General features: G+C 52.8%; 1 protein-coding gene across 1 annotated transcript; it reads left to right on the forward strand.

Moving 5' to 3' along the window:
* Positions 1–86: 86 nt before the first annotated feature.
* Positions 87–11,094, forward strand: Mdh2 (malate dehydrogenase 2). Its single transcript, XM_042686907.1, has 9 exons — positions 87–234; positions 3,093–3,261; positions 4,637–4,720; positions 5,352–5,461; positions 7,003–7,128; positions 8,846–8,923; positions 9,260–9,359; positions 9,566–9,717; positions 10,820–11,094. The coding sequence occupies exons 1-9, from the start codon at positions 169–171 to the stop codon at positions 10,949–10,951; spliced, it is 1,017 nt and encodes a 338-aa protein (XP_042542841.1). The 5' UTR covers positions 87–168; the 3' UTR covers positions 10,952–11,094.
* The last annotated feature ends 671 nt before the right edge of the window (positions 11,095–11,765 follow it).

Here is an 11,765-nt window from a genome sequence, read left to right on the forward strand (position 1 = left end):
GACTGCGAACGACCGTATTCTCGCGAGACTAGAGGCAGGCGGGGCCGGAAGGCGGGCTGCTCTCGCGAGATTTAGCGAAGCTAAAGCTGGCGGCCCGGCTCAGCGTGGAGGTCGTTGGAGTCACCGCCCAGCCGTCCGCTCCTCACCGGCCTGCTGCTCGCTTCGGCCATGCTGTCCGCCCTCGCCCGGCCAGCCGGCGCCGCTCTCCGCCGCGGCTTCAGCACCTCGGCCCAGGTAGGCGAGGCCTGAGAGGCGGGCGGGCGTCGGGCGTCCCCGGCCCGGCTCCCGTGTGTCTCGGTCCCGCGCACCCCCGCGGGGACTCCCGGAGCCAGCCTGGGCCGCGCGGGGCGCGGGCTGGACGCCGGGGCGCACGAGGCCAGCCTCGGTGCCCCTCACAAGTGTTGGGTGCAAAGCCCGGGAGAGGAGCGAGGCCGCCCTGCTCCGGGGAGCTCGTCCCCCCCGTGGGGTCCGCTCCCGGCCTGCGTGCCCCGGGGTGGACAGGCCTGGGCCTTCGCCGCTCGAGTGACCGACGTTTTTCCGCGGTTGCCGCCGCTTTCACTGTAATTAGACCTGCAGCCTCCGTGACGGCTGTGCGGCCGTGGGAGGATGTGTGGTGCGGACGCCACAGTCGCGAGGGTCCGGAAGTCACGGGGGTGAGGGTCGTCCCGCGGGATCACAACTGTCAGTGGCCTTCCCTTTAAGAGCCTCAAGAGTCTTCTTCCAATTAAGAACCTTTTGGTGACTCTTTCCTGGTTTTTTTTGGGGGGGAGGGGGCTGAGCGTGCTCCCCAAGTGTTTTGACAGTTCCCGACTTAGGCTAGGACCACTGAAACCTAGGCTATTTTTAGCCGTCTTCTAGGAGAGTGATAATGTTCCTTCAGTGGCCCGGGGTTCCTTCGTGCACCCCGGAATTCTCACCAGGTGCTCCCGGTGAATTCAGTACAGCCAGAGTTTTGAGCACCCAGTAGGTGCCTGCATTGCCTCTAAATTGCCATGCCCAAAGATTACTAAGGAGACCACCACGTTTCTTATGGCTTAGGTGATGTCTTTCAGTTTTCTATACAGCCCATTCAATTGAAAAATATATAAATAACTATTTGCAGGGAATAACTACCGAGGTGAGAAGAGGCTCAGGTGCAATGAATTAAAGCAGTGAATGAGTTGAGGTCAGGTGGAGGGGATGAGGACTAGTACTGAGCAAGAGGGGCAGCAGAACAGAGAGAAGAGGGAAGAAAGGAAGCAAGAGTGGGGAGATGGTTGGATTCTTGCCTTTTTCAGTGCTGAGGAAGGGCAACACTTCATGATCAAAACCATTCTTCCACTCCAGGCATGTCCAGCCCAGAATGGTTTAATTTTGGAAGCATCTCACCTAGGCACTAATGTCCAGTGTATAAAACATAGAACTGTACATTTTAATTATCTTCCTGTATCCTTCATTATAAAGTGTCTTAGTGTGGGCTGGGATGTAGCTCAGTGGCAAAGCGCTTGCCTAGCATGTGCAAAGTCCTGGGTTCGATCCCCAGTACTAAAAAAAATACAATTAAAAAAACCCCAAACAATAAAGTGTCTTAGTGATGTATACAGAAGGAAAAAAAGTAAAGAGGGTTATAATTTTCAATCAGGAACATGACCTTTGAGTGTAGCTCAGAAGGAAGCAGAGATCGCATCCTCCAGAGTTTTCCAGGCAGATGGGGGAACAGAGGTGGTGTGGTGGTACAGGTCTGCAATCTCAGCACTCTTCAGAAGCTGAGGCAAAAGGATTGTGTGTTCCATGCCAGTCTGGGCTACATAGTTAGGCCTTTTCCTTAAAAGATGTGTGAAGAGGAGCACACACCTGTGAACTTGGTTACTGAGGAGGCAATCTCCCAGTCAAGGCTAGTAATGGAAATGCAGAAGAAGAAACCGTCACGGGTGTTTTTTTGTTTTTGGTGTGTGTATATTTGCACACACACCAGTCCTAGAGGTTTAAACTCAGGACCTGGGTACTATCCATAGCTCCACTTCCAGCTTTGCATCAATTGGAGATGAGAGTCTCATGGGCTATCCTGCTTGGATAGGACCCTCAGATCTCAGCTTCTTGAATCGCTAGGATTACAGGTGTGAGCCACTAATACCCAGCACAGGCCTAACTTTTTAAAGCAAATTTATAAATGCAGCAATAGTTTTCATGTGGGCATTTTCTCAACAGTGGCTAAACAGTTGGTACTTGCAACTCAGCAGTTTTGGAAATCTTTAGAGATCTCTAAGAACTAACAGCTATGATACAGATTTCTGTAGTGCATTGTGTAGGTCCCACTGCTTAAGGCCCCTGTTGTTGTAAATGTGAGCTGTTAACCATGTAGAAACAAGATCTGAGGAGAGCTCGCCCTCCTGGTCTATCCCCTCATGGCCCCTGTGGGACTGATCACTTATAGACCTAAGTGAGGGGCTATCCATAGCACTCTACCACTTGAGCGATGCTTCCAGCTTTTTTTTTTTTTTTTTTTTTTGTCGGTCGTGGGGCTTGAACTCTGAGCTGTCCCTCAGCTCTTCAGCTTAAGGCTAGTGCTCTACCACTTGAGCCACTTCCAGTTTTCTGGTGGTTAATTGCTGGCTTTGAACTGCGATTCTCAGATCTCAGCCTCCTGAGTAGCTAGGATTACAGGCATGAGCCACTGGTGCCTGGCTCCGGCTTTTTCTGTGTATGTGGTATTGAGAAATTGAACCCAGGGCTTCATGCATGCTAGGCAAGCACTCTGCCACTAAGCCACATTCCCACCTCTCTGTTTAGTTTTTAAAGCTGCACTTTGAAGGTGAGGATGCTCTTGCCAGGCCAGATGCCTGATTGGATGAAGCTGCTGCTTTATCTCCACAGAATGTTGGATGTCTGATCCAAGTGTCACAGCTTCCCCTCACTTGAGTTCTCCCCACTTGGAACTGGACTTCTGGAGGGAATGACCAGAATTCTTCCACAGTAACATTGGTGCACACACAAGTGTATCTTGTTTTGACACCACTTAGCAAAAGAAGCCCAGTGACAGATTTTGTAGGCTACCATCTGGGTCCTTTTCAATGAGGATTCTGCCCTGAGTATTTCCCTGTGCCTCTTTTTAGAACAATGCTAAAGTAGCTGTGCTCGGAGCTTCTGGAGGAATCGGGCAGCCCCTTTCCCTCCTCCTGAAGAACAGCCCCTTAGTGAGCCGCTTGACCCTCTACGACATCGCTCACACGCCGGGGGTGGCCGCAGACCTGAGCCACATTGAGACCAGAGCAAAAGTGAAAGGTATGGGGCTCACTTCCCCTGAGACCCTGCCCTCCCTCTGTAGAACAAGATCCCAGCTCTAGATCTCAGGTGAGACCAGAGGTTTAAGAACATGGGGCTCTCGTGTTAATTGTAGAATTAAATTTTACAAAGGACTACAATATTTAGGACTTGGGTCCACAGAAATGTAAGTAGCATTATCTTTTAGAAAACAAGGGGGGTCTGATCTTGCCAATTGTATTTTGTCTGATTTGAAAAGTAGTGTGAGGAAGGGGAAGTTCAAGAAGCTCCCTGGAGTTGGTAAGGTGATATTCCCTCCCATGCTATAGGCTGCCTTTCCTTTACCCCTGGTACCCCAAAGCATCGCCACCACTAGTCATAGGCCACTTGGTAGAAGTCCAGGTAATGCAGCCTTCACAGTCTGTCAGTTTTGCAGATCTCCAAAATCTAGGTAAAACCATTTTTAAAGGGTCTTCTACTTTACTATTTATTTACACATTCTGTTGACCTTTGGGCTGCTGGTGAGCTGCGATCAATGTCTTTGTGCACTTGTTTCTTGGAATGCTGATTGCGGGAGGTCTCTGGGCTTGCACTGCACTGGGAAGGCCCTTCTGGTGCCTTTGTTTCCCCAAGAGGATGACAGCCATGTTTGGCAGCGCCTCCCTGGTGAGAAGACTGAGCTGCTCATTCCCATGGGTTCACTGGGGTGACTGAGCCTCTCCTGGCTCCTCAAATTCATTCTCCCATTTTCTTTTGAGTTATTAGTTTCTTTTTTTGGGGGGGAGGGTTCTGGTTGTGGGACAGCCTGGGCGCTGTCCCTCAGCTCTTCAGCTCAAGGCTAGCGCTCTACCACTTGAGCCACAGCACCACTTCTGGCTTTTTTCTTTTTGCTTATGTGGTGCTGAGGAATCGAACCCAGGGCCTCATGCATGCAAGGCAAGCGCTCTACCACTGAGCCACCTTCCAGCCCCAAGTTATTAGTTTCTTAGAGCACTTGTAGTGATGAAAAAGTCACAACCAAGTAGATTTTAGACAGTAGGTTCCCTGATAAAATGGGACGAAACAAAATAGACCCCCCCAAAACTCGAGTCCTTGTTTATCAGCCTAAACATTTCAAGGTATCTGGCTTTTTTGGTCTGAGGAGGTTTGTAGGGGAGCACTGAGCTGGCCTAGACAGCAATGAAAGCAAGCCAGCTAGGATGAGCAAATGACTGCCTGGCTTTGCTTTTATTGGGACTGGAGGCTCACTGAGGGCCCTCCATGTGGCCTGGGGTCAGTTCCTTCTCAGGCAGGAGCTGTCACCTTACTGGTCGAGGCTGTGCTTCTCAGCCTTTCCCCTGGAGGCAGAGCCTCTGCGGGTCAGGAAAGGTGAGATTGCTCCCTTGGGTGCTTTTAGGTTTCCTTGGACCTGAGCAGCTGCCAGACTGCCTGAAAGGATGTGACGTGGTGGTGATCCCGGCCGGAGTCCCCAGAAAACCTGGTAGGTTAGAAAGCTTTGCCCTAGTCTCCCTGCACATGTGCTGAGAAAGGATTTAATCCCATCCCACGCTCAGCCACAGAAAACATCCAAAGGCTCCCCACTGTCCAGGGACGGGGTCACACATTGGCCTGACATTTAAATTTGTTGTCTCCATGCCCTGTTGTCTCATCCATACCCTGGATTTCACTGGTCCCCTTTGGGGGGGGGGGGGGGGGTGTGTGTGTGTGTGTGTGTGTGTGTGTGTGTGTGTGTGTGTGTGTGTGTGTGTGTGTGTGTGTGTGTGTGTGTGTGTGTGTGTGTGTGTGTGTGTGTGTGTGTGTGTGTGTGTGTGTGTGTGTGTGTGTGTGTGTGTGTGTGTGTGTGTGCGCGCGCGCGCGCGCGCGCGCGCGGCCACACCTACAAGCATACACTAATCCCTGATTATCCTTAGCCACCTGCCTGGTCCTGGCCCCATCCCCTCCTCCCTCTTTCCCCTGCCCACACACCTGCCAGTCACTGGACACACTGTTATTTCCAGATAAGGTAGATTCACATGGCCTCTAGGTCATGTTGAATTGCCAGTACCAGCTAGCAGCAGCCCTAGGCACCTGGTAGTGCTCATCCCAAATGAGCATCTTGCTGATCTTTGCAGGCATGACTCGGGATGACCTGTTCAACACCAATGCCACCATCGTGGCCACCCTGGCTGCTGCCTGTGCCCAGAATTGCCCTGAAGCCATGATCTGCATCATTGCCAATCCTGTGAGTGTGGGCAGGGCATGTGTACCTTGGGCCATGCTCAGGCTGGGAGTGGGAGGGAGCCACCTGAGAATGTCCTGAGTGACAGGAACCAAGTGAATGTTATGATAAGAGATTAACTTGTTTTGAGACAAGGTCTCACCAGCCTGTATCCCAGGCTAGCTTGAGGTCACAATCCTCCTCAGCCTCCCAAGAGCTGGGATTACAGGCAGGTACCACTACACCTGGCTAAAATTTGTCCTTTCAGTCATGATTGTGGCAGCCTGTTGACTTTTTTTTTTAACCAGTCCTGAGCTTGAACTCAGGGCCTGGGCTCTGTCCTTGAGCCTCTCTGTGCTCAAGGCTAGTGTTCAGCCACTTGAGCCATACTACTACTTCTGGCTTTTTCTTTTTTAAATAAGTTTTTTATTGTGAAAATACAGAGGGGTTACACTTACATGAGCAAGGTAATGAGTACATTTCTTTTTTTTTGGGGGGGGGGGGGAGGGTGTCCGGTTGTGGGGCCTGAACTCTGGGCCTGAACGCTATCCCTCAGCTCTTCAGCTCAAGGCTAGTGCTCTACCACTTGAGCCACAGTGCCACTTCCGGCTTTTTGCTTATGTGGTGCTGAGGAATCGAACCCAGGGCCTCAGGCTTGCAAGGCAAGCACTCTACCACTGAGCTACCTTCCCAGCCCCATGAGTACATTTCTTATCCAGCATTGTTGCCTCCTCCTTCGTCTTTCCCCTATCATCCCTTCCCTCCCACCTCCTCAACTACACCACCCCTTCCCCTCCTACTTTTTCTGTTTATGTGGTACTGAGAAATTGAACCCAGGCCTTCACTAGGCAAGCACTCTACCACTAAGCCACATTCCCAGCCCTTGTGGAATCCTTTTGTGTTGTATTCTACTTGGGGTGCGCAGTTCAGACCCCACTATCCCTGTCTCTTTACACCTAGAGATCTCTTAACACACAGCTGCCCTGGCCCCTATGGAAGTGCCTGGGCTATGCCACATGTAGAGGACAGCTGTGGTCCCCAGCTTATGGCTCCCGGAGTGCAATGAGGGTCTGTAAGACAGTGCAGGGAAGGGACTGAGAACAGCCATCTGAGTGTACACCTGCTCCTGGCCTCAGAAGGGGTCCTGTCATACCCCACTTGCCTACCTTGCAAGATGGCAGCAGTCTGTGCTGGGAGCCAGTAGTGATCATAGAAACCTTGCAGTTCTGCTCTGACCTCCGGGAAGCAGTTTCTAAAGTTCCCTTTCAACTCTCACAGATTCTAAGGGAAAGTCATAGTGGAGCCCAGGCTCCAGCAGCTACAGCATGGAGTTTTCATATAGGAAAACTAGTGAATCAAAAGCCTGGTTCAGCCTGGCTAGCCTCCATCTAGCCAGAGGTGCCCTGGAGTGTGGTGACATATCAGAAGGTAACGGCTCCCTGGGATCATGTCCTGGCATAAAGCTGACTCTGCCCATGTGAGGTGGCCGTGGCACCCAGCTTGCCAGCAGTCTCAGCAGATGCCCCCTGTTGCTCAGTTTCTTATGCCTATCTCGGGTATCTTAGGTCAACTCCACCATCCCAATTACGGCTGAGGTGTTCAAGAAGCATGGCGTGTACAACCCTAACAAGATCTTTGGCGTGACAACCCTGGACATCGTGCGAGCCAATACGTTCGTGGCAGAGCTGAAGGTAAGCTGTGCGGTATCCTTGCTGCCTGTGGCTTCTTAGCTTCCTCTGCCCAGGCAGAGGCACAGCAGATGGCAGGACAGGGACCCAGGGGTTGTTGCCCCACCATGGAAAAGGGGTCCTGCATTCTGTAAAGAATCAGTGCCTCACTCCTGCCCAGCTGCTATGTGGCCTGAACCCTCTGCCTCAGCCTGGTTGACTTCCCTGGGCTCCCCCTCTTCCCCATGCTCTGGACCCCCAAACAAGCACCCGCTGGTCCCTAGACAAAGGCCCATGCAGTTAGCAAGCTGGAAGTCCAGAGAGATCCCAGCTGTTGTCCCCACCTGGTCATTAGATTGGGCTTGCGGGTTCTGGGCCTGCCAGCTGCCTGGGTCTGGCTGCTGAACTCAGCTGCTAGTTTGTGTGGAGGTGGATTTGCTTTGTCACTGGCACCTAGTCTGAGTCCTGCTACCTTTTACTCCTGCTCACAAAACCAGCAGAAGCACTTCCCCAAGGACCAAAAGGTGGGCTCTACTCTTGAGCCCTGGGCCTTTTTGTTCTGATGCCTTTGGGAAGAGGGAGTAAATGTCCTGCACATGCCTGGTGCCATGTGTGCCATACAGTACTGACCCCACCTGAACTTGGGCAGTGGACGCCCCTAGGATGCGGCTGGGGTGGTAAAGGGGCTTTACTTGAGAGACCAGGAGCCTGCAGGTACGTCTGGAATGTGCTGGAATCTTCAAGGAAGGACCAGGATGGCCCAGAGCAGAGAGCAAGGCCTAGCAGCTGTGCAGCTTATGTGAGGGCTGCTAGTGGCCCATTAAAACTGTGTCTGCATCACACCAGTCATGCTGCAGGTCTGGTGGCCACAGGCGCACCAGTGTGCTTGCAGAAGGCACCTGATGTTCTAGAAGGTTTCTGAGCCATGTCAAGCTGACTGGGAGGGGCGGGGGGGCTAGGAATGTGGCTTAGTGGTAGGGTGCTTGCCTTGAATGCTGAAGCCCTGGGTTCGATTCCTCAGTACCACATACACAGAAAAAGCCAAAATTGGCACTGGGATTCAAGTGGTAGTGCACTGGCTCAGGAACAGTGCCCAGGCCCTGAGTTCAAGCCCCAGGACTGGCAAAACAGAGTGACTGTGTGTCTTCAAGTTTCTGGTGTGGTCTTACCACCGTCTGACATTCTAGTGTGTGCTGTACTCCGCCCTCCCCACTCCTTTCAATCTAGAATCTTCTCTGGCTGGCTGTGCCTACTTCTCACAGCTAGTTAGGTGTTCCCTGAGCCACTGTTTAAGCACAGGGCTGGTCCTTCATGCCACAGAGACAGGGTCTGCCGATCAGGTGACTACTGCCCCCAGTTGGCATCAGTCCTTAGCTCTCCAAAGTATGCCCCACCCTCCTCCCTCCCTCCCTCCCTCCTTCCCTCCCTCCCTCCTTCTCTCCGTCTCTCCTTCCTTCCTTCCTTCCTTCCTTCCTTCCTTCCTTCCTTCCTTCCTTCCTTCCTTCCTTCCTTCCCTCCCTCTCCTCCCTCCCTCCCACCCTCCCTCCCTCAGACCAGGCCTGGCCCCTTCCTCTGGCCTCTTCAGCCCAGAGGACGGGGCTGCTCACCTCCCTGCCCTCATCCAACCAGAGTTTTTTTCATGGTTAGAAGTACCTAGCCACAGACACTTGGGAGCATGGTGGCTCTGGTTTAACACCTGGAACATGTGGACAGTTCAGCAGAGTGTCACTTCTCTTTGCAGGGTTTGGATCCAGCTCGAGTCAGCGTTCCTGTCATCGGTGGCCATGCTGGAAAGACCATCATCCCCCTCATCTCCCAGGTGTGTGCGTGCATGCTTGCATACGTTATGTTTTCCCTCCAGACTTTCCAAAATAAAAGTTCTTTGAAAGTGACTGCTCACTGAGGCCAATTAGCAGGGTTGCCTTGTCTTGGACCCCTGTGTAGGTTTTGGAGTAGAGCTCTCAGGTTGAGCACTTGCCTAGCACATGTCAGAAAGGCCAGGGCTCCATCCCCAGCACCCTCCTCCCCGGCCCCCCTCCCCTGCATCCCTGAGGGGGCTCTGGAGGTGTGGCATCAGGGTTGAGAAGGGCTGAGGGGGGCCTGGGGTGTGGCCCCAGGGTGAACAGGTTGCTCACATGACCTGCCTGGCTTCCAGTGTACTCCCAAGGTGGACTTCCCTCAAGACCAGCTGGCAGCACTCACTGGGAGGATCCAGGAGGCGGGCACAGAGGTGGTGAAGGCCAAAGCAGGGGCAGGTGAAGTCTCAGCTAGACGTCTGGGGTCTTGGGGGATGGGAGCGGCAGAAGGGCTGCTTATCCCTGGCTGTTGAGGGCGGGGTTGGCTATGCTGCATCTGCCGGCACTGAAGGCCCTAGAGAAGGCAGTTCACCCGTCCCAGGGGCGGGGTGGAGGGGTGACGTGGGGGCCCAGGAGCAGCTGGGCTGAGACACCTTGCTCCCTAGGTTCTGCCACCCTGTCCATGGCCTACGCTGGTGCCCGCTTCGTCTTCTCCCTGGTGGACGCGATGAACGGGAAGGAAGGAGTTGTGGAGTGCTCCTTCGTGAAGTCACAGGAGACGGACTGCACCTACTTCTCCACGCCCCTGCTGCTGGGGGTGCGTACCATCCCATGTACCATACAATATGGGGAGGAGCTGGGGCTACACCCAAGATCAAGGCAGTCGCCCTGGAGCTCTGCTGGGGCTGTTGACCAAGCTGGGGTTCTGTGGGGGAAGTGACAATGACTAAGAGCCACTGATGGCTTTCTGACAACTTTTGTCTCGGGGCCATACTTTAAGGAGGAACATCAGTATTCATAGGAAAGGCTGGGTGGCCCTTGCTGATTTCAGCAGCTGCCCATGGGTGCCCAAATATTTATCTGCTTAATTATATTCCATTTGAGGTGACAAGTGTTTCTTCTACCTGGGCATAATGACAGATACCTATAATCCCAGCACTCAGGATATAGAGCAGGAGGATCTCCAAGGCTAGCCTGGTCTATAATTTGAGACCCTTGGTCAAAACTAGGGGAAAAAAATATTTCAGGTTCTAAACTGCTTAGGAAAGGGACCAGGGCCATAAGTATAGTCGAGAAAGGAAGTGCTGCTAATGACAAGAACTTTTTTGGCCAGCTGCTGCACTAAGCACACAGCCTTCTGGGAAGTAGATGAGGAAACTCAGGGAATGGAGTTTTTCAAGGCACATGGGATGGCCTGGCTGGAACCCAAGCCCAGGGGAGGTAGGGCAGGCGAGGTCTGTGAGGACATTCTTTGTTTTGCCAGCCCTAGGGCTTGAATTCAGGGCCTGGGCACTATCCCTGAGCTTCTTTTGCTCAAGGCTAGCACTCTACCACTTAAGCCACAGCACCACTTCTGGCTTTTTCTGTTTATGTGGTACTGAGGAATTGGACCCAGGGCTTCGTGCATGCTAGGCAAGCACTCTACCACTTAAGCCACATTCCCAACCCCCTTTGTTTTTATTTTAAGCTGTTTTACTTGGGTTGGGACTTCTTTAAGTACCCAAGTACTTGTGAGGCAGTGGCTCTACCACTTGACCCATGCTCCTAGTCCTAAAACTTTGTTGAGATGGAATCTCATGTGCCTTGGCGCTCCTGAACGCTAGTGCCAGTGGTCTCTCCTGGAGCTTCTGGTGGGTACACATAAGTGGGTGGCTCTGTGGGGCTTGTTCCAGCTGTCACCTGCTCCTTCCTTCTTGCAGAAAAAGGGCCTGGAAAAGAACCTGGGCATCGGCAAGGTGTCCCCATTTGAGGAGAAGATGATTGCCGAGGCCATTCCTGAGCTGAAAGCCTCCATCAAGAAGGGGGAGGACTTCGTGAAGAACATGAAGTGAGCCTGGCACTGGAGATCAGACGTGGCGCTGCCTCTGTCTTACTGCTTGATGAGGGCTGTTGTTAGCATGGCCCTCCCTTCAAGATTGTGGCTGGTCTGTTGGTTCAACAATAAAACAGACTTTTGATTTTCTTTTTCAAGTTACCCCTGCATGCATGCTGTCCTTGTCAAAGCTGACTCTGCAGTGTCTGTCCTCTCACAGATCATGCAGAGGGGTGCACACATGTACCCATCCTGGGGCTTGAACTCAGGGCCTGGGTACTGTTGCTGAGACTTTTGCTCAAGTCTAGCACTTGAGCCACAGCTTCATGTCCAGCTTTTTTGGTAGCTTAGTGGAGATAAGAGTCTCACAGACTTTCCTGCCTGGGCTGGCTTGGAACTACGATCCTTGGCTCTCCAGGCTCCTGAGTTGCTGGGATTGCAGGAGTGAGTCACCAGATTTAAATACTAGGAAGAGCAGTGGGTAGCATGAAGTAGGACAGAGGCTCCCCGCTCCCACCTCTCCCCACTGCCCTCTGCACTGTTAACGCCCACCCCCGCGCAGCTCTGATAAAACAGACAGCCATGGTGCCTGGTGGCCTTTGCCCTTGTGGTAACATTGCCACAACCATTGGCAGGCCCCAGATTCTTCATGGATCCTAAGATCAGCCCTGACAGGCAGGACCCAGGCTCTAACTCAGGCCAGGTGTCCTAGTGTACAGAGTTCATCTAAGCTGGCAGGTGCAAGGGAGGCTCCTATTTGATGGACCTTGTGGCCCAAATGTCCAGGAGTTCAGTTGCCAGTACCACCAAAAAAGTAAACTTGCCCCCATCCA

Source organism: Dipodomys spectabilis, unplaced genomic scaffold, assembly GCF_019054845.1.
Source record: "Dipodomys spectabilis isolate Male_0828 unplaced genomic scaffold, ASM1905484v1 ptg000098l, whole genome shotgun sequence".
Classification (NCBI taxonomy): Eukaryota; Metazoa; Chordata; class Mammalia; order Rodentia; family Heteromyidae; genus Dipodomys; species Dipodomys spectabilis.

Excerpts from the sequence above, each read along its gene's own strand:
- Mdh2 (XM_042686907.1), top strand. The coding sequence starts at position 169 with ATGCTGTCCGCCCTCGCCCGGCCAGCCGGCGCCGCTCTCCGCCGCGGC. Across the intron at positions 3,262-4,636 it reads GACCAGAGCAAAAGTGAAAG|GTTTCCTTGGACCTGAGCAG; the intron begins GTATGGGGCTCA and ends GGGTGCTTTTAG. Across the intron at positions 7,129-8,845 it reads CGTTCGTGGCAGAGCTGAAG|GGTTTGGATCCAGCTCGAGT; the intron begins GTAAGCTGTGCG and ends TTCTCTTTGCAG.